Consider the following 26017-nt stretch of genomic DNA (forward strand, 5'->3'; position numbering starts at 1 on the left):
GTGACCACAAGTCACCGGCGGCGCTCCTCCGTCAAACCGGAGGTGAGTTGAGTTAGCCAAGAAAAATCACATTCAGAATAATAAGATAAACCCGTTTATTTTCAATATGAATACTTTGCCGTAAAGCAGTACAGAAATTATGAAACGAAAATTAGTTGAACAAAAATATGATTGAACTTTGACACTGGTTAAAATACAACATGTTTAAGGTATGTATTACATTTGGGATACATAATTGTATTACAAATACAATTGCAACAATGTATGTTGTTCATGTAATTAAAGGCTCTATATTTCGTCCCTCTTTCCTTTTATTACATAGATGTTAAATATGCAACAAATCAGAGTATTTCACAACAAAGAGCCGTGAACACAAATGTTTCATTGACATTAGAATTGAAGACATGAGATAAAACTAAATCAAATAAGAAATAGTCAAGTAAATGTAACACAATGTTTGCAGTCATAGTTATAATATCAGACAATAATATCATTATTTGAAGAATCTCAGGAACAAAAAGTAACTTCTGAGTTCCCTTTTTGTAACAGTAACAAGTATGAAACATTCTATCAGATTGAGTACATCTCCATCCAGCCTCTCAAGGAGCTTAGAGCATGTCGTATCCTGCTCTGCGGCGGTCCCTGATGAACAGGAAGGTCAGCAGAGCGATCAGAAAGAGTCCCACTACTGTGGCCCCGACAATGATGGGGAGAACGCGTTTGTTAAAGTCAGGCCGACACTCCACCTCTGAAACATACAGCAGGAGGAGAGCAAAACGCAGAAAGCAGAAAGAGGACAATGATTTCAGACAAATGACGACCTTAATTTATCACAAGGTTATCACAGCATCTGATGCACTAACGTTCCATTCTGTGTAGACATATCCAGACAGGTTTATCTTCTATATAATTAAAAGGGTCACCAACCATGCTTTTCAGATTATGTTTGTTGTATCGAGCCAAACGCCCTGCATCTGGCCCAGAGGGTTGAGAGAAATAAAGACAATAAAACCTTATAGAAATCATAGTTTTTAATTATTGTTTCATAGCTTCCTGTTTAATCGCTCTACCATGGTATTCGCACACAAGCACAGAGCAGACTCTAAAGCCGGATTTATACTCGGGTTTTACGCAGAGACGCAAGAACGCAAGATACGCATGGACCCCCTTGCGTAGTCAAATCAGCCATTTTGTGTGCTTGCGCGCACAACCCAAAATTTCTGACTATTGGACTAACTATAGGATGTCGTTAGCAGACCAATCCCGGAAGGCTGGGATTGGTCTGCTAACCACATCCTTTCTGAGTCTCTCATTTCCAGTTTCATAACTTAATACGGCTGTTTTTAAAAGCCATAGCAGAAACACGAACAATGGATCCCGTTGAACAACGTTTGGCTGAAGAGATCCGCAAATATAAGCATTTATATAACCCGTCTGACTAAGTATAAGGACACGCAGATGGCGGTGAATTCCTGGAGGGAGATATCGGTAAACGTCGGTGTGCAGGTCGACTCTACGGCCGATGCGCCACCGCGTATGAAAAACGCACGGGAACTATAAACCAAAACGAGTCCGTCGATCCAACTGCGTGGCCAGCCGCAGTTGTAGTTGCAATAGTATAATTCACCCTTTATGCTTCGCTGAGGCATCTATCCAAGAAAGACAATCAACTGTTACTTTTAACCCAGTCCTGTGAATGTGGTCCTAGTCTTCCCAAACAATTATATGTGTTAGAGATTCTGCAACTCGTAAATATGGTTGTATTTCTAGATCTATGGAGCATTATAGAACTACTTGCACAAAGTTAAATGTGTGGAACAGACTTGTACCCCTGCATCACTGAACCTACATGATTAGCTCAGTCACCTGAACCAAACTGCCCGCTGGGTAGACTGAAGGCCTGCAGCTGCAGAGCCACCAGCTTGATCCTCAGCTCCAATGACGTCCGCAGCAGTTGCTTAGACTGGCACTTGAAGCTCTGTCCACGACCTGCTGTGAACAGCTTTTCATGAGCCAGCGCTCCTGAGTACGTCTTGTCTGGAAAGAAGAGGATGGAAGGGTACAGTTGCATTCTTTGTGTTCCAAATCAGAAACTCTGTCTTCTTATTTCCTCTCTTTACAGGGACTTACTGGCACATCCTGGGCAGACGGGCAGGGGAGACACATGAGCAGTCAGCTTGACAACATAGAAATCACTCTCGTCCTGGAGACAGAAAAACAACAGCTCAGTCTGAAATACTGGAATATTTAACAGATATTTTGCTGTGAACATTTTGACGCTCAATGCAGATGGATTGTGTTCCTGTGACATCTTGACAATTTCACAACTTGTTTTTCCAAGGACTTTTTCGCAGTTCAAGAAGGTCGCCTTCATGTCTCATCTCTAATATTCATCATATTGTCTGCATTTCTAACCCAAACTGGTCATAGGTTTATTATCAGGATACTTTCATTTACATCTGAACTTTTAGGTTGGGACAGAGCTAGAATTAATACTGAACAATTTGAGTGATTTTATTTTTGTACCCTTGACATTAGAATAAGTGTTAATAAAATAAACACAGATGGTGTTTTAACGAGTAAATAAAAACACAAACTGCTTATTTTGCATTGCGGGATTATATGCAGTATATCAGTAATACATGTTCTACTAACACATACAGTATTGTGAGACCACCATTCAGAGTCACAAGGATGCCGCATGTACAGTTACCAGTTAACCTAAGAAGTATTCAGATCATTTACTTGAGTAAAAGTATTAAAACAACACCATGAAAATAATCCGGTACAAAAGAAGTCCGGTATTCAAACCAAAAGCTTAAGTATAATAAGTAAGTAGTATCAGCAATAGTTACTTTCAGGATCAAAAGTAGAAAACTGCAGAAAAAGGAGTCCTTACCAGTGTCGTATAAAAACTGAACATTATTATTATGTGAGATATATAACAAGTGAATTGATGAGTATGCTGCATTTAGCCATAGCGATTTAAGGTTGTGCTTATTCTAACTAATTTGTGACATTGCACACACATCGTTGGACTGTGGGGGAGAAGCAGCCCAGAGGGAGATTGAAGGCTGTTCATGGTGGAGTACCTCTGTGAAGGTGAGCTGCAGACTGGCAGCGCTGTCTGGCAGCGTCAGAGAGAGAACAGCAGCTTCTCTGCCACAGGAACCTCCGGTCCTGACCCGGTAGGGGTCCAGGTGGAAATACCAAGTCTTCTGAATGTACACCGGAGGGAAATATGTCTTCATATTACATATTACTGTCACAAATGAGTGTCTCTTCTCACCATATTGTGACTGTACAAACACTCATCACTGAGAGAATGAACTTACATGTAAATATGTTTTCACCTCATTTATTTATTTAGCAAATGCAAAGTCCTTAAGCCAAGCAGTTGACCCTTGGTCTGTTGTATGGGGGATGACTAATCCTCCTTTAAGTCTTTGGAGAGGACAAACTTCTGTGATGTGCTCCATAGTCTGCTCCTCTCCACTAGCACACAGTGGGCTTGGACTACTGCCCCATTTGTGAAGGCAGTCCCGAAACGATTGATCGTAGACCACTGTCTCCTTGGGAGGTTGGTGCCAGGGACCTGTTGGTTGGGGTCTGACACCAGATGTTTGTTTGTGACTTCCTTGGACTCCCATTCGTTTCTCCAAGCTGATTGGACGGTGAAGTCAGCTGGTGGGGGGTTCTTCCAGATTAGTCGTCTGGATGGAAGTCGAGCAGTGGGTGGGTTGTAAATGTCTGTATGGATTGGTAGGCCCTTGTGAGTTTCAGTAGAAGGCCTTTGTGCCAGACCGTATCATAGGCAGCTGTGAGGTTGAGGAACACAGTCCCTGTCTTTAGTCTGTTCTCAAAGCCATTTTTGATGAAGGTGGTAAGGGCCAGTATTTGTTCTTCTGTGCTGTGGTCCTTGCGAAAACCTGCCTGATCCACACAGAGAATATCCTCTACGGCTGGAGTAATACGTTGTAGTATTAGATGTTCCTGGATTTTGAACGGAACACTAAGTAGGGAGCTTGGGCAGTTGCTTGCTGGTAATTTGTGGTCTTTGCCAGGTTTTGGTATGGCAATTACTTTTGCTGTGCGCCATTTCTTTGGGATCAAGTTTGTCTTTGTGATCCTGGTGTAGAATTGTTTCAGCCATGTTAGGGCTAGGGGGCCAAGATGTTTCATGAACTCTGGAGGGATGTTGTCATATCCTGCTGCCTTCCACATTTCAGGTCCTGCAGGACTTTCTCCAATTCAGCTACCTCAAAAGGCTCAGGGTTTCTTTACTTTACAGGAGTTTTTTGATGTTTCTCTAGCTCAGTTGTAATTGCTCTTCTGGTGTCTTCGTCTTGGGTTGCTTTTGCAATAGACAGTAGGTGGGCTGCAACTTGGTTGGGTGTGCTTGGCTTTGGCTAGGGGCTTCTGTGCAGCTCCTAGGCGACGTATGAGGCAACATTTCCTGCTAGAGTGGGTGAAATTCAGGTCAGCTACTGTGTCCTCCCATTTCTTTCGCCTGGCTGTAGTTAGCGATTCAATGAGATGGTCTGCTATCTCAGGGTCGACTGGTGTTTTGTAGGCTTGTAGGAGGGCAGCGCTTTCTCCGTCCAGACATGAGGTGCAGAGGGGTCAGTAGCCTCGTGGGATTGCTGTGTGGGCAGCTTTGAAGATGGCGCTGCAGAAGCGGTTGCATGCTTCATCTACAGTGATGATGTGGAGTGGATGGTGACGACACTCCGATCCAGGGTTTCACTGTATTTTTTTCAGTTGGCTTTGCAGAAGTTCCAGCGCATCTTCCTCGATCTGTTTATGACTGGGAGGTGTAGACCAATGTGTACGAGCAAGGGCCGGTGTTGACTGTGTGGAAAATCGTTAAGAATGAGGATCTGTGCAGGGTAAGGCGTTCCATTCAAAGATCTGACCCAGCACAGGTCAGGAGAGTAGTCCTTTTTCCACCTGGCTAAGTGGAAAGTTCCCTTTTTGTTTGGGGTTGTGTATCAGAATAAGGTCATTTCTGGATGCCCAATCTGAAAGTGCCTCACCATCGATAGCCACCTCTGAGTATCCCCAGTCAGGGTGGTGGCTATTAAAGTCCCCCACATAGATGGCAGGGTGGGTTAGGGTGGGTAAGACCTGCAGGTCCCAGTTAGCACTAGGGGGCTTGTACACATGAACAATATGAAACCCGCCAATGGTTATGGTATCTGAGAAATGTGTTGTTGTCAGGTGGTTCGGTGACAAATCTATGTTTGGCATGTGGAGTGTGGCACAGGAGATCAAAGCCATTGATGGTGGAGTGGCCTGCTTCCGCTGTGCCAATGTGAGTCTCTTGGAGGCAGATAACGTTGATCAAGTGTTAGAAGGCAAGGATTTCAAGAAGGCTTTGCTTGGCTGCAGAAAGGCTTTCAACGATTGGTTGTAGTATTCAAAGGGCAGGTCCTACCACAAGTTGCTCTTGGGGCTGTTTGCTTTCGGCTTTAGGACTGTGAATAGGATTCTTTGACTTGACTCTCGGGTGTTGTCTCTTAGAATTTAGTCTGCTTGGAGGATCATAAGTTTCCCGGGCGGGCGAGGACGCGACGTGAACGCTGATCCATTAGATATGCACACACACGCACACACATATGCACACACACATGCACACACACACACACACACACACACACACACACAATGTGCTGAGTCAGTCACAGCACTAACCTCCTTTTCAATGACAATGTATTCTGCTCCCAGGGTGGCTTTGATACAAGGTTTCCCAACAAGGTTGTTCAGCACGTAGGTCCCTGTACACACACACACACACACACACACACACACACACACTCACACACACACGCGCACACACACACACACACACACACAAACACACACACACACACACAACAAATTGAGCCCAACATTATTATTTCCTTTAAAACTGAACTGGAAACCAAGTTAAAATTCCATTGAAATGCAAATACTGTACTGTAGTGAAGATAATAATAATAATAATAATTATCTCTGTAATAGACCTGGCTTTCAGTCTGTGTGATGTCGGAGCTTCATGCTGCATGTGTCGCGTTGTTAGTGTGTGTTAGATATGTACATTTTGCCTCGTTTCTCACAGTTGTTTTATTTTCGTGAAGTCTCATATTTTAAATGTTTGTGCAATTTGTTTTACTTATATTAATGATTAAAGTTAAGTTTGATCAAAATGATTACAGACATCTCTATATTGTTGCTATAATATTGAATCATCACTACTCATAACATTCTGTTAACAGATTTGAATGTAATTTTTACATATCATATATATATATATATATATATATATATATATATATATATATATATATATATATAGATATAGATATAGATATAGATATAGATAGATAGATATAGATATAGATATATAGATAGATATATAGATATATAGATATAGATACCTATTGGAGGAACAGCCTCAGAGGGCTGCAACACCGGCCGGTATGTCTGTGTCTCAGAGGTCAGCTTAGAGTCAGAGGTCGGCTGGACAGGGCTGTCATCTTTCTGGAGGAGGACACCTGGTTGAGGGTGAAACTCAATGTGTGTTTATCAGCTGCAGGTAGCTTTCCAAAATTAATGAAACCCATTGGACACAGGAGATTATACATTTAGTTTGTTTCCCATGGGACCTGGAAACCTGCCAGCAGGTTTCCTGCCACCTGAACTTGCCACCTGAAAAGCTAAAGTAGAACCAGGTTTCAGGTTTTCAGTTTGAGCCAATAACTGCACTTTAATCTGGACATGAAATAAAATAAAATATAGAGTGTATTTAAACTCAGTAAAGCATGGATATCTTAAGTTTATGTTCCTATAAAATGTGCATTTAATCAAATGATGTGAACCTGGTACATTTGAACAGAATATTGCAAATGGCAAATGTTGCAAAAAGTTTAAAGACAAAGCACAAATCCCACCTAATATTGTCTTTTACAGCTGTGTCTATGTTGTAACAAGAGCATTTACTTTTTAAGCTATTATATCGTCAAAATAATGATGTGTAGTCCTCTGTCAAGAGTGCAAAAATGCAACAATGACATGTCATTGAGATGTAGCATCTGTTTGCTTAGACCACTGAAGACAACGAAAGCAACTCACTGAGGAACAGGAAACCAGAGCAGCCTCATTCATGACGGGACTCATACCGTACATGTTCAAGGAAAAACAACTCTTTAAAGAGAAGTTAAAACCGCATTATGTCAAACTGTCAAAGATAAGAAAAACCAAGAGTCATTAGACACTGTCCTTGCACGCAGTTACAGACTGTATTACATGTTAGTTGGTGCTGCATGACATCATGTACGCTTACCTGTATTTTAAGTTAGCTGATTCTTTTTTAGACGGTAAAGGCATGGAAACCTTTCACTATTAATCTAAAAGTCTCCTAAATACTGAACTGAGTAAAAGAGAAAAGACAGAGAGCAGACAACTGAGAGAGTTTGCTCCATATTGTGATGTTGAAAATAATTAGAAAGTTATTAAACTTACCTGGAATAACAGCAGTCAGGAAGAAAAGAAACCAAGCACCTGTTTGACCCCATTGCATCATATTTAATAAAGAATATAATATAATAGAGTCGACTGATGCCAGATGACGAGTGGAGACTGAATGCTGCAGCTGTGGTTTGGTTTGTAAATGTGAAACCGTTGAACACCTTGACACCTAAATGAGCCGCGCAGAGGAAGTGACACGTCACAAAGACCAGCAGGCCGAGACTCCTCTAATGGTAACTTTGTGTCAGACAGACACACTGTGGAGCCTCTTAGCCTGTTAACATTTGATTTACCATAACCTACGTAACATTACAGTACAAAGGTCAATATATCATGGGGTAATCTGTAAAATCAGTAGTGTTATTTAGTGTAAATTTTCCAGTAAAAATAAATGAGTTGATCAGTGTTGTTTTGGGTTTTATTGTGTTTCAATGTTATTTAGATGCCCGAAGTTAAATGGTTTTGTATGCAGAACAAGGGTGTAGGTTTGCATTGGGTCCATATTTTCCCTAGAGTAATATACTTGGGTATATTTTGCATAATATATTTGAAAACATATTTGTATTATTATGTATACTATGCTTGTAGCCCAGAAGAGAGAAAAAAATACATTTCCACGTTTTCCAATGCGCTTTGGAGCCAGCGAGACAAGATGCAGTCATTTGATCGGCTGAAGTGGCCAGTCAGAAACACTACGTGAGTCTTGACTTGCAGAAAGAGATGTAGTGCAGGTTGAGAAAGCGGGGTCGGCAACCTGCAGCTACGGAGCCGCATGCAGCTTTTTTGCACCTCTATTGTGGCTCCTAAGTGAAAAATCTCTGTTTATTTAGTTTTATTTGTTTTACTAAAATGTGCGTCATATTATCTTATGTCACTGTCAAACACCTTTCCCTGCAGCTGGCTACTCGTGATTTATAGACCTCCGCCCTCAGTAAACCAATGGTAAAAATGATTAATAATAATAATTCTTAAAAAAAAGTCTTGTGCAAAATGTCCTCATGCGGCTGAAGGTGAAATACCACTGTACAAAGAAGTACATCAGATTGCAGTGAGAAAGCAACATTATAATGCTGCTGTTAACATATCAAAATGTGCAATTTCAGATATTTTATAGATGATTTGGTTGATCAGTCAGCCGTTATGTTTTCTTTATCTATTGTTCTATGCTTATCATCCTGTAGTCAAAAACAAGTTTGGGCTTATTGATGTAGCTGAACTTTAAAGAAGCTGACAGCAGCTTCGACATCCTTCTTGAACTAATAAAGTCCAATCCAGACTTATGCCTGACAGTGTGTGACAGTACTTCAGATGAAGTTAGGTTTCATTAGTAAATGTGGTGTAATCAATGTCCCTGACTGTGTGACTACAGTGATCATTCAACACCATCTTCCCTCACATAATCCATGTCACATTCTTCAAGTGACAATGACCTCTACTGTCAAAGACAAATGGGGATTTTAACAGGCAGAAATGCTGTATATCTACCTCTGACATCATGAACAGGTCTACTAGAGGTTTCTGATTCAGAGGCTGGAAAGAGGTACATGAGAGCAGTAGATGTCAGTTCATTTTTACTCAAAAGAGAAAAAAAAAAATTGTTGGACTGAATTAAGCTTCTCGACAATATAAGGACATTTAGACTGATCAATGCCAAATTGATAAAGTTAAGAATTTTAGTAAAGTCTAAATCCACCCAGGATTTGGCTGTTGCATAGCTTTCTATTATGTAACTCTTCTTTCCATACATATTTATTCAATTAGGTTATCATTCACAGTCATTCACGTGTATCCAGTATTTCCAGTTAAATTGGTAATACATTGCACGACCCAATGAATTGCAATATCGTAGTATCGTGATACCTCTTGTTATTCCCACAATTATTGATTACGCTAATTAAAGCCAGCAAAAGACGTTTCAAACAGACAACGTACTTTAAAATATTTTTCCTACATTTTTAAACTTAGAACTTCGCTACAGTTATAACCTCAGCTCCGCTACAAGCCGGCTTCCATTCATCTGCTAGCATTTCATTTACATCCAAAGCCTGTTGCTTCTTATTTCACAGCTCCATTGCCTCGATGGCCTGTCAAAACACACATTTTCAAAAATATATGCAATACAAAGTTTTTTATAACTGTCTCAATATAAGTTATTTCTAGTTACATATATTCACTCATATTTTTATCTTCCTGTGCAACTTGCGCACGACTGCAAAACTTTGTTGATTGTGGGTAACATCCATGCAGAGCCTCTGTTCCCTCCCCCCTTGCTTCATGGGAAACCCCATGGAGCCACTTAAAACAACTGAGGAAGGGTCGAACCAGGCACAACACCAGTTTATCCATAATTGCTGGGCCCTATTCCACGTACGTGGTTCAACAAATCCGATCAAAAGTCCTATTATCCAGCTTAACCTAACGAGATGATTGACTACAGGATATGTCGGTTCCACGAAGGTGGATCCGACCACAAACAGTCTCGTTCATTCTAACCAGACATCAGTTCACAGGATAATTGCGCGTGCCCGCTCCTCTTCAGAAGAAAGAAAAGTCGAACACCAAATTCATGATGTTCTCTTTCTAAAATGAGAAATAAACTCAGGGAAAGACTGTCTCTTTTCTCTGCTGATGAGCAGAAGTTGAATTTAAGTCCATAATCATGACAAAATCTAATGGTGCTTTCACATTCAAGCGTAACGAATACTCGCAACACTTCCTGTTGTGAATGCAGCGTAACGCCGCGTAACATGAGTCACTTAAGCCTTGCAAAATATCAGACAAGTAAATGTGTCAAAAAATAAATAAATGTATTGGCTAATTTTAAGTGCCTCATCACCCAAATTAATCAGATTATATTTAAATGTGCCTGCTGGTAGTAGTATACAAATTAATATATACTTATGAGGATATATGTACTGTATTCACCTATGTCTCATGAACTATGCGTATATTCATGTAACCTATGTGTGTTTAGATTACCATATAACTAGGAGTTTGAATATTTGTATGGGCGGATCAGTATGTATACTCATAATCAGAAATTCAATCAGTTGAAGCAGGGATAAGGATTGTTATCATGAGTCCACCTTCATCGTGTTCTACAGTAATGATCTGTATCGTGTACTAATGACTGTCATATAAGTATGAGTGCTTTCAATACATCCAAAAGTTTCTTAAGCGCTAAATAAATGTTATGAGCAGCACGGCATGCAGCGGCTTTTACAATGTTCTCCGCATCGCGGACACAAAGGTGTACCACTCACAAAAAAGCGAGCTGTGCCTTGCGCTCTTTTTTTTTTACACACTCCTTCTGTGATCCAGTCTGCATGTACACTATGTATTGTGTACAGTATGTATTATGTACATTATGTGAGACGGACAGCGCTTGGCTGCGCCGGTGTTCAACGTACGGCTCCAGAAACTCTCGTAAATAAATGAGTCCTTGTCTGCAGAATCGATAGCGCTCGTATGACGTCATCATAATGTGAGAATGGATTTTGGCGATCTGGAAGTACTCTCTTCCAGATCGCTCCTTCATCAATGAGGAAGGGAGCTGCTTTTTGTCTGGTGGCAGTGTTCAACTTATCCAGTGAACTTTCACTAAACCTGCTCCGGACCAGCTTAGGGGATTTCGATGTGTTGCTATGGTGACTGATCTAAACTGGCTTTGTGGAACCGAAAATCCAGATCTGCGTCATTTTATCCTGGAAATTATCCAGCTATATCAGTAAACCACGTACGTGGAATAGGGCCCTGTTCTTCTGGCAAGGCGGTTAACTGAACCTCCACAAGCGTCCCCATAGAAGCCGCAGTATCCCCGTCCTCACCCTTTACTTGGAGTGTGCTCATGAACTTCTCCTAAACGAGACATCATAAGACTTCAAGAGGACTACAACAACGCCGTCAGTTTAGCTACGAAGTCTGCAGCCTCATACCTAGAGTGACAAAATCAGGTAAAGTGTTATTTGTTGCACATTTAACATCAGCCAATGAGACTAGTAAAGTCATATTATGAAAAAGTTCTGCAATGAGGTCTGTGCACGACTAATTTACCATCCACACACCTGGAGCCTCTTTGGCGCCAAATCGCACCATTTAAGTTACCTCTGCCATGAGTATATGCTAAATCTGTATACATTTCACATGCTTTACCATATATTAAGTGATATGCTGCGGCGAGGGTCTTCTAAACGGCTGCTTGATCGGACAGAGGAGAGTACAACGGCCCGGCCACGAGAGCTTGGAACGAGGGCAACACACAAAGTTAACACTGCATTAGCTAACCTGTCTTTCTCAGCCACAGAGAAGGATCGAGAAGGTTGAGACTTGAGAGCATGATCTGATATCCATGGATGGCTGTAACCTGCCATCTCCAAAAATGGGATCACTTGTTTGATCGTTGTGGGGCGCGAAGCTTTAGCGATAAACCGCCATCCCCAAAAATGCACCTTGGGGTGCTCTGAACACAAAACAGTTTCACAACGTTACACACAATTAAGCGTAAGCAAAGCCAACATTGCAACCTAACTCAGCCTTACAACAACAAGGCTGTACAACAATTTTGTTAGTTTTACAGATTAATCAGATTCACACCGGACACCGTCAGTCTTTATTAAAGAGTTGTGTTCTAGATAGAGATACTCAATAGCTCGTGGTGCGTTCTCGTGTTTTACAAACGTCCTCTCCCTTACTACAGAGGCTCATAATCTTTAAAAAAAAATTACTCTAGGGATTTACTCAAATGCTTAACTTACAACATTAGCTCTCTAAGAACAAATTAAAGGGCCCATGCACTTCCTCATGCTGGTGTCTAAGCATCTCTCTTTTGGGTTCTAACACTCCTCACTCCCTGCCTATTGTGCGGTATTTCTGCACCGCCTATGTGTACACACTCTCAAACACGGTCTTCTTCATCGTATATCACACATATCTCACATTCAATTCTCCATTCGTAACCCTCCAAACATTCCCTTAGCACCTTACATCTGAGGACCCGAAACGAACTCAGTGTCGGAGGGCTTTGTTTCATTTGCACCTTACATCTGAGGACCCGAACCAAACTCTATGTCGGAGGTGTTTGTTTTCTTTCAAACATTCATAAGCACAATCAAGGTAATTATTCCACTCACACGTGCCTCTACGGAGGGCCCACTATTCCGGTGGTTCCTTCCAATAAGGACTTCACCACTCGGGCACTTTCACTCATTGTGCCGTGCACCGGAATCGCTTCGCAAGAAATCACCTTCAGTCTCTTCTTCAGTTCAGCGTCACTATACAACACAATAGTTTACCACAATTCAATCTGAATTTACAACATTTTACTCCAGTGGAATCTACTTAAATAACTAAGTGCCTTTACTCACGGTTCGCAGGGCGCCTGGGAGGCATCTCTGTCGCAGTCGTCCTCCCCCCCCTCACAGACCTCCAATGCAGAAACTTTACAACGGGCGTTCTGCTCACCTTGATTACACGGCGCACAGACTACATATTCATTCCTCACTGATAATAACTCTGTTATTCAAACATAACTTAACTTATGAGAATAACTGTTTATCATGCTGTGTTTAGGGTTTATTTAGAGATACATAAGTTAAAAAGCCATTAAAAACTGCCTCACCATAGCCAACAGCTACACAGACATGTGGTTTCTCTTCAGATATAGGTTAGCATAGGAGGTGACTTTCAGGACCACCAATTGAACACACCTATCCAAATACTCTATATTTTGCTCTAATGGGGATTATTTTGGATTAAAGTGTATTGATTACAATGCTGTTAATGGCTCAAACCTGAAGCCTGGTTCTATTCCACAACTAAACGAACCGGCAGTTGGCTGAACTTATATATTTATATTTAACGGACACATGTGAGAGCTGTGTGGATCTTCTTACCTCGCTCTGCAGCAAAGAGAATTAATATTGCCAATCTCCTAAAAATTATGCATTATTCCACGAAACATAGAGCAATTTTTTTAATCTTTTTTTATTTTAATAAAAATATTCAAAAGAAAAAAAAACGTTTTCAGGTTTTTTTATGGCTTTTCTCTCGCTCTCTCTGATACTGCTTTATTGAAAGGTAGGAGGGCAAACAAAAGAGCAAACATTTACTCTCCTTTTTACCGACTGATCGTGTGTGTGTGTGTGTGTGTGTGTGTGTGTGTGTGTGTGTGTGTGTGTGTGTGTGTGTGTGTCTCTGCTGTGCCCTCCGGTCCCCTGTGTTTGTGTCTGTGTGTCATCATTTGTCTCAGGATTCCCGCCCACTGTTTTAGAAGAACTTAAAGTTAGTCAGTGCATCCCTGTGTGGAGAGGAGTTCAGTCTTTTAGTCCGACAGGATCATCAGCAGGCTTCCCCCTTCAGAAACTGTAAGTACATCAACACTGATGAACTGTGGCTGAAAGTGTGCATCACCTGGCGTGACATTTGCCATGTCTTTCCCCCGGGAGCAGAGCAGAGCCAAGCAGACGATGAGGAGCCGAGTAAGCCTGTGTGTGTTGGGCCTGCTTTGCCTCTACGGCTCAGTGTTTGGGCAGGTAAGCAGAAAGTAGCAGAAATCATGAATGTTTTTCTGGGATTAAAACCCAGACTGCTAAAGATAAACAATACTCCATTTCATGTAAAAGTTATGGACTCAAAGAATGGCGTGAGCATCAAAATGTACTCAAAGCGTCAGAAGTAAAAGGACTCCTGATGTGACCATTGTCATATTGATGCATCATGTAAGCAGCTTTGAGCTAAATGCGTAACTACTTTACAAATATGTTGTAATCTGAAAAGTAACCAGTAGTATCAGATAAATGTAGATGAGTAAAAAAAGTCAATTTTTCCTTTAGTATTGAGAGAATAAAGTGCATAAAATGAAGTATATTTCAAGTTTCTCAAATTTCTACTGTAGGACAGTACTTTCTAACACTGGATTACAAACATGTCTTCATTAGACATGTGTCTACATATTTGGATCATTATGTGCCACGTTTGCTTGAGCTTTATTTCAGTAATTTCCCCTTGCTTGGTTTTAAAAGAAGCACTCAGGACTTTTCCTATAGTAAAGGTAGAAATACAAAGTAGCAGTAGAAGTAAAGTTTACTTGAGTAAATGTACTTTGTTACTTTCCAGCACTGCTTGTTTCAGGTTGCACATGCTCATGAACTGCCAAAAGAGTTTCATTCAAATACACACTGTAGGCTTTAAAAAAGCCGTCCCTCATGCTGTGCAGCAGAAATGCATTCTCCTCTGTTTCTTCTGTTTCTGGGAGGCTTTGGATGTTCAGCCCGGCGTTCTGACCTTCTCTGATGACCCGTCTGTGGAGAAGGCTGTCCACAGCACAGTGGACAAGTTCAACGAGAGGTTGAGCACCGGACACAAGCTTCAGATTCCTGCAGCGAGTGAGGTACAATGATCAGAGAAGATATGGCTTTCAGTCCATTCACCTGACATTTGAGACCCCTTCACAAGTGCATAGGTTTGGTCTCAGCATTGGTAGGGACAGCTTACAAAGTTGTATATAAAGCCATATTGTATATCCAAAAATATATAGTTTGTTGTATTTATGAAATCATAGAACAAGAATAAAGACAATTACTGACATTGTATTGCTATTTTACCTGTTATAACTATCAAACTCTGTTAAAGAGGAGAAAACAAATACTGTCATGTTTCAATTATGACAGGGTTTAAAGTCCTATCAATATTTAATGTCAAGGTGTTCATCCTCGAACTGCAAGGGAGTAGGTTTGATCCCGACGTGAGGTTTCCAAGTCAAAACTCATTTCTTTTGCTCCGTTTACAGTGAGCGTCACTGCGCCAGACTTTTAGATCACCGCAAACGGAGGATGGATCTGTTTTTACTAGCGGACGCTTCACTGTCTCATGAGCTGCCACATAACCAGCAGCAGAAGTTGAGTTTGGAGACTTGATCCACTTCCTGAAAGGATATGTACTTTACTCAGTTTGGTACAGCAGTTAAGAAATCACTCATCCGCAGCTTGATATTTTTCAGCAGCACGCTGGGTGATTGTTCTGGAAGAGTCTATACAGTGAAAGCTAATTAATTAATTAATTTGAGGGTGGCTGTAGCTCAGGGGGATGAGTGGTCGTCCCATTGCCACAAAGTAGCCGGCTCGATCCCCAGTCCCTCCACAGTTCACTTGTCAAAGTGTCTCTGAGCATGACACTTAACCCCTCGTTCCTCCCCGGGCGCCTCACAGGGCAGCCCACTCCTCCTTAATCAAGGATGGGTCAAATACAGAAAAGAATTTCCCCAAGGGGATTAATAAAAGTGTATGTTTCTTTTTTTTAACATGTCCACGCAGAATGTAACTCTCTACTTTTCTCCGTGACTTTTCTAATTATTCAATCCAATCTAACCATTATCCAAATCGCTTGTCCTATAGGGTCGCGAGGTGCTAGAGCCGATCCCAACTGTCAATGTCCGAAGGCAGGGTATTAATAATAATAATAATAATAATAATAACATATTGTGCAAAATTATTTTTTCTGCATTGGTGGGGACAATTGTGTCTTTTCCAAACTTTGGTCGTGACTAGTCCCTATGGACTATATATATATATATATATATATATATATATATATATATATATATATATATATATATATATATATATATATATATATATATATATATATATGCCGCAGAGTCCGTTTGGGTTTTGTTACTTATCTTATTGTTTTGTTATAAACCTTTAACACCCCTAGACACAATCACACACCCAGCATGTAACACTTCTGTCTCCAAACTATCTCGGGTTCAAACTGCACCATCTTTTCATTAAACACGTTGGAGATGTTGAGAATGTTCCTCAATTTGGGTCAGGGCTTGTCATGAAGGGAGATGGTGGGTCCTGGAGCCAGACCAGTTGAAAACCACTGGTCTAACTGTAACGTGTCTCACGGTATTCTTTTCTTCAGTTTGTCACCAGGCGCCGCCTTCCTGATAATACAATAATACAAGCCCATTCAAATTTACGAAAACTATTCAATTTTGTCCACTCTGCCCCTTTAACATTGCCTGGATCAGATAACTTTATTCCTCTCCCCTAGCCGCTGTAATCTCTAACAATACTAAATATGACTACTTCCCCCTTGGATGGAGAACAAGACAAGGGTGTCCTCTTTCCCCTCTCTTGTTCGCTCTAGCCATTGAGCCCCTAGCAGTGGCACTGTGACTTTGTAAGGACTTTAAGGGTATACCTCGGGGTGACTTAGAACTGAGAGTTTCTTTGGATGCAGACGATTTACTGCTGTATATCTCTAACCCATCTCGATTGTTATGTTCCAAGTGAAACGTTGACACTATAAAGTGTGTTTATGTTCCAAACAAAAGATACCATGCTGAGTTATAAAATGTAATGGATTAAAGTAGCAAAACATATTACAGTATTAAGAGCTAAAGTTGTGTAAAGCAATAATAGATACATGTAAAATGAGTTGTTTCCATAGTACTGCCAAAATTAAGAGATTGAATACGGTCAGCCCTTTCACCCAGTTGTTGAGTCTAACTATAACGTGTCTCACAGTATTCTTTTCTTCAGTTTAGCCCCAAGCGCCCTCCCGGCTGGAGTCCACTCCGGGACGTCCTGTACACCACCAAGGAGGAAAAAGTTCCGGTATTCTGCTCATCTTACCGCCTTATCTCCCTACTTAATGTGGATTTTAAAGTGCTGTCTAAAGTCTTGGCTAAACCCGTGGAGAACGTGATGCCAGACATTATCTCACCTGATCAAACAGGATTAATCCAAGTCCCATTCACATTTACGAAAACTATTCAATTTTGTTCACTTGGCCCCTTTAACATGTCCAGAGGTAGTGGTTTGTCTTGATGCAGAAAAGGCCCTTGACCAGGTCAAATGGAAATGTTCATTTGCTGTTCTCCAAAAATATGGCTTCCCTGAGAAATGTATTGCCTGGATCAGATTACTTTATTCCTCTCCCCTAGCTGCTTGGATCTCTAACAATACTAAATCTGACTACTTCCCCCTTGGACGTGGAACAAGACAAGTGTGTCCTCTTTGCCCTCTCTTGTTCACTCTAGTCATCGAGCCCCTAGAAATGGCACTGCGACTTTGTAAGGACTTTAAGGGTATACCTCGGGGTGACTTAGAACTGAAAGTTTCTTTGTATGCAGACGATTTGCTGCTGTCTATCTCTAACCCATCTCGACTGTTATGTTCAAAGTGAAACGTTGACACTATAAAGTGTGTTTGTGTTCCAAACAAAAGATACCATGCTGAGTTATAAAATGTGGTGGAGTAAAGTAGCAAAACATATTACAGTGTTGAGAGCTAAAGTTGTATATAGCAATAATAGACACATGTAAAATGGGTTGTTTCCATTGTACTGCCAATATTAAGAGATTCGATATGCTAAGCTCTTTCACCCAGATGTTGAGTCTAACTGTAACGTGTCTCACAGTATTCTTTTCTTCAGTTTGTCCGCATGCGCCGCCCTGCCGGCTGGACTCCACTCCGGGACGTCCTGTACACCACCAAGGAGGAAAAAGTTCCGGTATTCTGCTCATCTTACCGCCTTATCTCCCTACTTAATGTGGTTTTTAAAATGCTGTCTAAAGTCTTGGCTAAACCTCTGGAGAACGTGATGCCAGACATTATCTCACCTGATCAAACAGGATTAATCCAAGTCCCATTCAAATTTACGAAAGCTATTCAATTTTGTCCACTTGGCCCCTTTAACATGCACTGAGCTAGTGGTTTCTCTTGATGCAGAGAAGGCCCTTGACCGGGTCGAATGGAAATGTTCATTTGCTGTGATCCAAAAATATGGCTTCCCTGAGGAATTTATTGCCTGGATCAGATTACTTTATTCCTCTCCCTTAGCTGCTGTAATCTCTAACAATACTAAATCTGACCACATCCCCCTTGGACGGGGAACAAGACAAGGGTGTCCTCTTTCCCCTCTCTTGTTCGCTCTAGCCATTGAGCCCCTAGCAGTGGCACTGCGACTTTGTAAGGACTTTAAGGGTATACCTCGGGGTAACTTAGAACTGAAAGTTTCTTTGTATGCAGACGATTTGCTGCTGTCTATCTCTAACCCATCTCGACTGTTATGTTCAAAGTGAAACGTTGACACTATAAAGTGTGTTTGTGTTCCAAACAAAAGATACCATGCTGAGTTATAAAATGTGGTGGAGTAAAGTAGCAAAACATATTACAGTGTTGAGAGCTAAAGTTGTATATAGCAATAATAGACACATGTAAAATGGGTTGTTTCCATTGTACTGCCAATATTAAGAGATTCGATATGCTAAGCTCTTTCACCCAGATGTTGAGTCTAACTGTAACGTGTCTCACAGTATTCTTTTCTTCAGTTTGTCCGCATGCGCCGCCCTGCCGGCTGGACTCCACTCCGGGACGTCCTGTACACCACCAAGGAGGAAAAAGTTCCGGTATTCTGCTCATCTTACCGCCTTATCTCCCTACTTAATGTGGTTTTTAAAATGCTGTCTAAAGTCTTGGCTAAACCTCTGGAGAACGTGATGCCAGACATTATCTCACCTGATCAAACAGGATTAATCCAAGTCCCATTCAAATTTACGAAAGCTATTCAATTTTGTCCACTTGGCCCCTTTAACATGCACTGAGCTAGTGGTTTCTCTTGATGCAGAGAAGGCCCTTGACCGGGTCGAATGGAAATGTTCATTTGCTGTGATCCAAAAATATGGCTTCCCTGAGGAATTTATTGCCTGGATCAGATTACTTTATTCCTCTCCCTTAGCTGCTGTAATCTCTAACAATACTAAATCTGACCACATCCCCCTTGGACGGGGAACAAGACAAGGGTGTCCTCTTTCCCCTCTCTTGTTCGCTCTAGCCATTGAGCCCCTAGCAGTGGCACTGCGACTTTGTAAGGACTTTAAGGGTATACCTCGGGGTAACTTAGAACTGAAAGTTTCTTTGTATGCAGACGATTTGCTGCTGTCTATCTCTAACCCATCTCGACTGTTATGTTCAAAGTGAAACGTTGACACTATAAAGTGTGTTTGTGTTCCAAACAAAAGATACCATGCTGAGTTATAAAATGTGGTGGAGTAAAGTAGCAAAACATATTACAGTGTTGAGAGCTAAAGTTGTATATAGCAATAATAGACACATGTGAAATGGGTTGTTTCCATTGTACTGCTAATATTAAGAGATTCGATATGCTAAGCTCTTTCACCCAGATGTTGAGTCTAACTGTAACGTGTCTCACAGTATTCTTTTCTTCAGTTTGTCCGCATGCGCCGCCCTCCCGGCTTTTCTCCACTCCGGGACGTCCTGTACACCACCAAGGAGGAAAAAGTTCCGGTATTTTGCTCATCTTACCGCCTTATCTCCCTACTTAATGTGGTTTTTAAAATGCTGTCTAAAGTCTTGGCTAAACCCCTGGAGAACGTGATGCCAGACATTATCTCACCTGATCAAACAGGATTAATCCAAGTCCCATTCAAATTTACGAAAACTATTCAATTTTGTCCACTCGGCCCCTTTAACATGCACTGAGCTAGTGGTTTCTCTTGATGCAGAGAAGGCCCTTGACCGGCTCGAATGAAAATATTCATTTGCTGTGATCCAAAAATATCGCTTCCCTGAGGAATTTATTGCCTGGATCGGATTACTTTATTCCTCTCCCTTAGCCGCTTTAATCTCTAACAATACGGATGGGGATGGGGAACAAGACAAGGGTGTCCTCTTTCCCCTCTCTTGTTCACTCTAGTCATCGAGCCCCTAGAAATGGCACTGCGACTTTGTAAGGACTTTAAGGGTATACCTCGGGGTGACTTAGAACTGAAAGTTTCTTTGTATGCAGACGATTTGCTGCTGTCTATCTCTAACCCATCTCGACTGTTATGTTCAAAGTGAAACGTTGACACTATAAAGTGTGTTTGTGTTCCAAACAAAAGATATCATGCTGAGTTATAAAATGTGGTGGAGTAAAGTAGCAAAACATATTACAGTGTTGAGAGCTAAAGTTGTATATAGCAATAATAGACACATGTAAAATGGGTTGTTTCCATTGTACTGCCAATATTAAGAGATTCGATATGCTAAGCTCTTTCACCCAGATGTTGAGTCTAACTGTAACGTGTCTCACAGTATTCTTTTCTTCAGTTTGTCCGCATGCGCCGCCCTGCCGGCTGGACTCCACTCCGGGACGTCCTGTACACCACCAAGGAGGAAAAAGTTCCGGTATTCTGCTCATCTTACCGCCTTATCTCCCTACTTAATGTGGTTTTTAAAATGCTGTCTAAAGTCTTGGCTAAACCCCTGGAGAACGTGATGCCAGACATTATCTAACCTGATCAAACAGGATTAATCCAAGTCCCATTCAAATTTACGAAAACTATTCAATTTTCTCCACTCGGCCCCTTCAACATGCACTGAGCTAGTGGTTTCTCTTGATGTAGAGAAGGCCTTTGACCGGGTCGAATGGAAATGTTCATTTGCTATCCTCCAAAAATATGGCTTGACTGAGGAATTTATTGCCTGGATCAGATTACTTTATTCCTCTCCCCTAGCCGCTGTGATCTGTAACAAAACTAAATCTGACTCCTTCCCCCTTGGATGTGGAACAAGACAAGTGTGTCCTCTTTCCCCTCCCTTGTTCACTCTAATCATCGAGCCCATATCAGTGGCACTGCGACTTTGTAAGGACTTTAAGGGTATACCTCGGGGTGACTTAGAACTGAAAGTTTCTTTGTATGCAGACGATTTGCTGCTGTCTATCTCTAACCCATCTCGACTGTTATGTTCAAAGTGAAACGTTGACACTATAATGTGTGTTTGTGTTCCAAACAAAAGATACCATGCTGAGTTATAAAATGTGGTGGAGTAAAGTAGCGAAACATATTACAGTGTTGAGAGCTAAAGTTGTATATAGTAATAATAGACACATGTAAAATGGGTTGTTTCCATTGTACTGCCAATATTAAGAGATTCGATATGCTAAGCTCTTTCACCCAGATGTTGAGTCTAACTGTAACGTGTCTCACAGTATTCTTTTCTTCAGTTTGTCCGCATGCGCCGCCCTGCCGGCTGGACTCCACTCCGGGACGTCCTGTACACCACCAAGGAGGAAAAAGTTCCGGTATTCTGCTCATCTTACCGCCTTATCTCCCTACTTAATGTGGTTTTTAAAATGCTGTCTAAAATCTTGGCTAAACCTCTGGAGAACGTGATGCCAGACATTATCTCACCTGATCAAACAGGATTAATCCAAGTCCCATTCAAATTTACGAAAGCTATTCAATTTTGTCCACTTGGCCCCTTTAACATGCACTGAGCTAGTGGTTTCTCTTGATGCAGAGAAGGCCCTTGACCGGGTCGAATGGAAATAATCATTTGCTGTGATCCAAAAATATGGCTTCCCTGAGGAATTTATTGCCTGGATCAGATTACTTTATTCCTCTCCCTTAGCCGCTTTAATCTCTAACAATACGGATGGGGAACAAGACAAGGGTGTCCTCTTTCCCCTCTCTTGTTCACTCTAGTCATCGAGCCCCTAGAAATGGCACTGCGACTTTGTAAGGACTTTAAGGGTATACCTCGGGGTGACTTAGAACTGAAAGTTTCTTTGTATGCAGACGATTTGCTGCTGTCTATCTCTAACCCATCTCGACTGTTATGTTCAAAGTGAAACGTTGACACTATAAAGTGTGTTTGTGTTCCAAACAAAAGATATCATGCTGAGTTATAAAATGTGGTGGAGTAAAGTAGCAAAACATATTACAGTGTTGAGAGCTAAAGTTGTATATAGTAATAATAGACACATGTAAAATGGGTTGTTTCCATTGTACTGCCAATATTAAGAGATTCGATATGCTAAGCTCTTTCACCCAGATGTTGAGTCTAACTGTAACGTGTCTCACAGTATTCTTTTCTTCAGTTTGTCCGCATGCGCCGCCCTGCCGGCTGGACTCCACTCCGGGACGTCCTGTACACCACCAAGGAGGAAAAAGTTCCGGTATTCTGCTCATCTTACCGCCTTATCTCCCTACTTAATGTGGTTTTTAAAATGCTGTCTAAAGTCTTGGCTAAACCCCTGGAGAACGTGATGCCAGACATTATCTAACCTGATCAAACAGGATTAATCCAAGTCCCATTCAAATTTACGAAAACTATTCAATTTTGTCCACTCGGCCCCTTCAACATGCACTGAGCTAGTGGTTTCTCTTGATGTAGAGAAGGCCTTTGACCGGGTCGAATGGAAATGTTCATTTGCTATCCTCCAAAAATATGGCTTGACTGAGGAATTTATTGCCTGGATCAGATTACTTTATTCCTCTCCCCTAGCCGCTGTGATCTGTAACAAAACTAAATCTGACTCCTTCCCCCTTGGACGTGGAACAAGACAAGTGTGTCCTCTTTCCCCTCCCTTGTTCACTCTAATCATCGAGCCCATATCAGTGGCACTGCGACTTTGTAAGGACTTTAAGGGTATACCTCGGGGTGACTTAGAACTGAAAGTTTCTTTGTATGCAGACGATTTGCTGCTGTCTATCTCTAACCCATCTCGACTGTTATGTTCAAAGTGAAACGTTGACACTATAAAGTGTGTTTGTGTTCCAAACAAAAGATACCATGCTGAGTTATAAAATGTGGTGGAGTAAAGTAGCAAAACATATTACAGTGTTGAGAGCTAAAGTTGTATATAGCAATAATAGACACATGTAAAATGGGTTGTTTCCATTGTACTGCCAATATTAAGAGATTCGATATGCTAAGCTCTTTCACCCAGATGTTGAGTCTAACTGTAACGTGTCTCACAGTATTCTTTTCTTCAGTTTGTCCGCATGCGCCGCCCTGCCGGCTGGACTCCACTCCGGGACGTCCTGTACACCACCAAGGAGGAAAAAGTTCCGGTATTCTGCTCATCTTACCGCCTTATCTCCCTACTTAATGTGGTTTTTTAAATGCTGTCTAAAGTCTTGGCTAAACCTCTGGAGAACGTGATGCCAGACATTATCTCACCTGATCAAACAGGATTAATCCAAGTCCCATTCAAATTTACGAAAGCTATTCAATTTTGTCCACTTGGCCCCTTTAACATGCACTGAGCTAGTGGTTTCTCTTGACGCAGAGAAGGCCCTTGACCGGGTCGAATGGAAATGTTCATTTGCTGTGATCCAAAAATATGGCTTCCCTGAGGAATTTATTGCCTGGATCAGATTACTTTATTCCTCTCCCTTAGCTGCTGTAATCTCTAACAATACTAAATCTGACCACATCCCCCTTGGACGGGGAACAAGACAAGGGTGTCCTCTTTCCCCTCTCTTGTTCGCTCTAGCCATTAAGCCCCTAGCAGTGGCACTGCGACTTTGTAAGGACTTTTAGGGTATACCTCGGGGTGACTTGGAACTGAAAGTTTCTTTGTATGCAGACGATTTGCTGCTGTCTATCTCTAACCCATCTCGACTGTTATGTTCAAAGTGAAACGTTGACACTATAAAGTGTGTTTGTGTTCCAAACAAAAGATATCATGCTGAGTTATAAAATGTGGTGGAGTAAAGTAGCAAAACATATTACAGTGTTGAGAGCTAAAGTTGTATATAGCAATAATAGACACATGTAAAATGGGTTGTTTCCATTGTACTGCCAATATTAAGAGATTCGATATGCTAAGCTCTTTCACCCAGATGTTGAGTCTAACTGTAACGTGTCTCACAGTATTCTTTTCTTCAGTTTGTCCGCATGCGCCGCCCTGCCGGCTGGACTCCACTCCGGGACGTCCTGTACACCACCAAGGAGGAAAAAGTTCCGGTATTCTGCTCATCTTACCGCCTTATCTCCCTACTTAATGTGGTTTTTAAAATGCTGTCTAAAGTCTTGGCTAAACCCCTGGAGAACGTGATGCCAGACATTATCTAACCTGATCAAACAGGATTATTCCAAGTCCCATTCAAATTTACGAAAACTATTCAATTTTGTCCACTCGGCCCCTTCAACATGCACTGAGCTAGTGGTTTCTCTTGATGTAGAGAAGGCCTTTGACCGGGTCGAATGGAAATGTTCATTTGCTATCCTCCAAAAATATGGCTTCCCTGAGAAAGGCAGTAATCCAGGCAGTAATCTGCCTGGATCAGATTACATTATTCCTCTCCCCTAGCTGCTGTGATCTCTAACAATACTAAATCTGACTACTTCCCCATTGGACGTGGAACAATACAAGTGTGTCCTCTTTGCCCTCTCTTGTTCACTGTAGTCATCGAGCCCCTAGAAATGGCACTGCGACTTTGTAAGGACTTTAAGGGTATACCTCGGGGTGACTTGGAACTGAAAGTTTCTTTGTATGCAGACGATTTGCTGCTGTCTATCTCTAACCCATCTCGACTGTTATGTTCAAAGTGAAACGTTGACACTATAATGTGTGTTTGTGTTCCAAACAAAAGATACCATGCTGAGTTATAAAATGTGGTGGAGTAAAGTAGCAAAACATATTACAGTGTTGAGAGCTAAAGTTGTATATAGTAATAATAGACACATGTAAAATGGGTTGTTTCCATTGTACTGCCAATATTAAGAGATTGGATATGCTAAGCTCTTTCACCCAGATGTTGAGTCTAACTGTAATGTGTCATACGGTATTCTTTTCTTCAGTTTTTCCGCAAGCGCCCTCCCGGCTGGACTCCACTCCGGAACCTCCTGTAGGCCACCAAGAAGGATACAGCTCCGGTATTATGCTCATTTTACCGCCTTATCTCCCTAATTAATGTGGATTTTAAAGTGCTGTCTAAAGTCCTTGATAAACGCCTGGAGAAAGTGATGCCAGACCTTATCTCACCTGATCAAACAGGTTTATTCCAAGTCCCATTTAAATTCACGAAAACAATTCAATTTTGTCCACTCTGCCTCTTTAACATTGCCTGGATCAGATTACTTTATTCCTCTCCCCTAGCCGCTGTAATCTCTAACAATACTAAATCTTCTTTCCCCTCTCTTGTTCGCTCTAGCCATTGAGCCCCTAGCAGTGGCACTGTGACTTTGTAAGGACTTTAAGGGTATACCTCGGGGTAACTTAGAACTGAAAGTTTCTTTGTATGCAGACGATTTGCTGCTATATATCTCTAACCCATCTCGATTGTTATTTTCCAAGTGAAACGTTGACACTATAAAGTGTGTTTATGTTCCAAGCAAAAGATACCATGCGGAGTTATAAAATGTGATGGATTAAAGTAGCAAGACATATGGCAGTGTTAAGAGCTAAAGGTCTGTATGGCAATAATAGATACATGTAAAATGGGTTGTTTCCATTTTACTGCCAATATTAAGAGCAATTGCACTGCGACTTTGTAAGGACTTTAAGGGTATACCTCGGGGTAATTTAGAACTGAAAGGTTCTTTGGATGCTCAAGCCTTTCACCCATTTGTTGAGTCTAACTGTAACATGTCTCATGGTATTCTTTTCTTCAGTTTTTCCTCAAGCGCCGCCCTCCTGGCTTTTCTCCACTCCGGAACCTCCTGTACGACGGCCCCTCCTCCGTCTCGTCTCCACCTTCAGC

The 26017-nt window shown here is 41.5% G+C and overlaps 2 protein-coding genes across 11 annotated transcripts; one reads left to right on the forward strand and one right to left on the reverse strand.

The window, feature by feature from the left end:
- Positions 1-275: 275 nt before the first annotated feature.
- lamp3 (lysosomal associated membrane protein 3) lies at positions 276-7589 on the reverse strand. The gene is made up of 7 exons (XM_068593307.1): positions 7504-7589; positions 6420-6536; positions 5695-5777; positions 3093-3215; positions 2131-2203; positions 1867-2037; positions 276-748 (listed from the first exon to the last, which is right to left on the reverse strand). Exons 1-7 carry the CDS (start codon positions 7562-7564, stop codon positions 609-611), a joined length of 768 nt encoding a protein of 255 aa, XP_068449408.1. The 5' UTR covers positions 7565-7589; the 3' UTR covers positions 276-608.
- Positions 7590-13761: 6172 nt separating this feature from the next.
- LOC137795653 (kininogen-1a-like) lies at positions 13762-26017 on the forward strand. Of its 10 annotated transcripts, none has more exons than XM_068593283.1 (14): positions 13762-13871; positions 13956-14039; positions 14762-14896; positions 17058-17132; positions 17938-18030; positions 18836-18928; positions 19734-19826; positions 20616-20708; positions 21514-21606; positions 22390-22482; positions 23288-23380; positions 24186-24278; positions 25116-25190; positions 25929-26017. In XM_068593283.1, exons 2-13 carry the CDS (start codon positions 13974-13976, stop codon positions 25164-25166), a joined length of 1071 nt encoding a protein of 356 aa, XP_068449384.1. In that variant the 5' UTR covers positions 13762-13871; positions 13956-13973; the 3' UTR covers positions 25167-25190; positions 25929-26017. The 10 variants fall into 10 exon arrangements, with proteins under 10 accessions (XP_068449384.1, XP_068449385.1, XP_068449392.1 ...); XM_068593284.1 differs by having other exon boundaries at positions 24201-24278; XM_068593291.1 differs by having other exon boundaries at positions 23303-23380.

This window comes from Clinocottus analis, unplaced genomic scaffold (genome assembly GCF_023055335.1).
Source record: "Clinocottus analis isolate CAN_PGR_092001 unplaced genomic scaffold, fCliAna1.0.p SCAF_29, whole genome shotgun sequence".
NCBI classification, from domain to species: Eukaryota; Metazoa; Chordata; class Actinopteri; order Perciformes; family Cottidae; genus Clinocottus; species Clinocottus analis.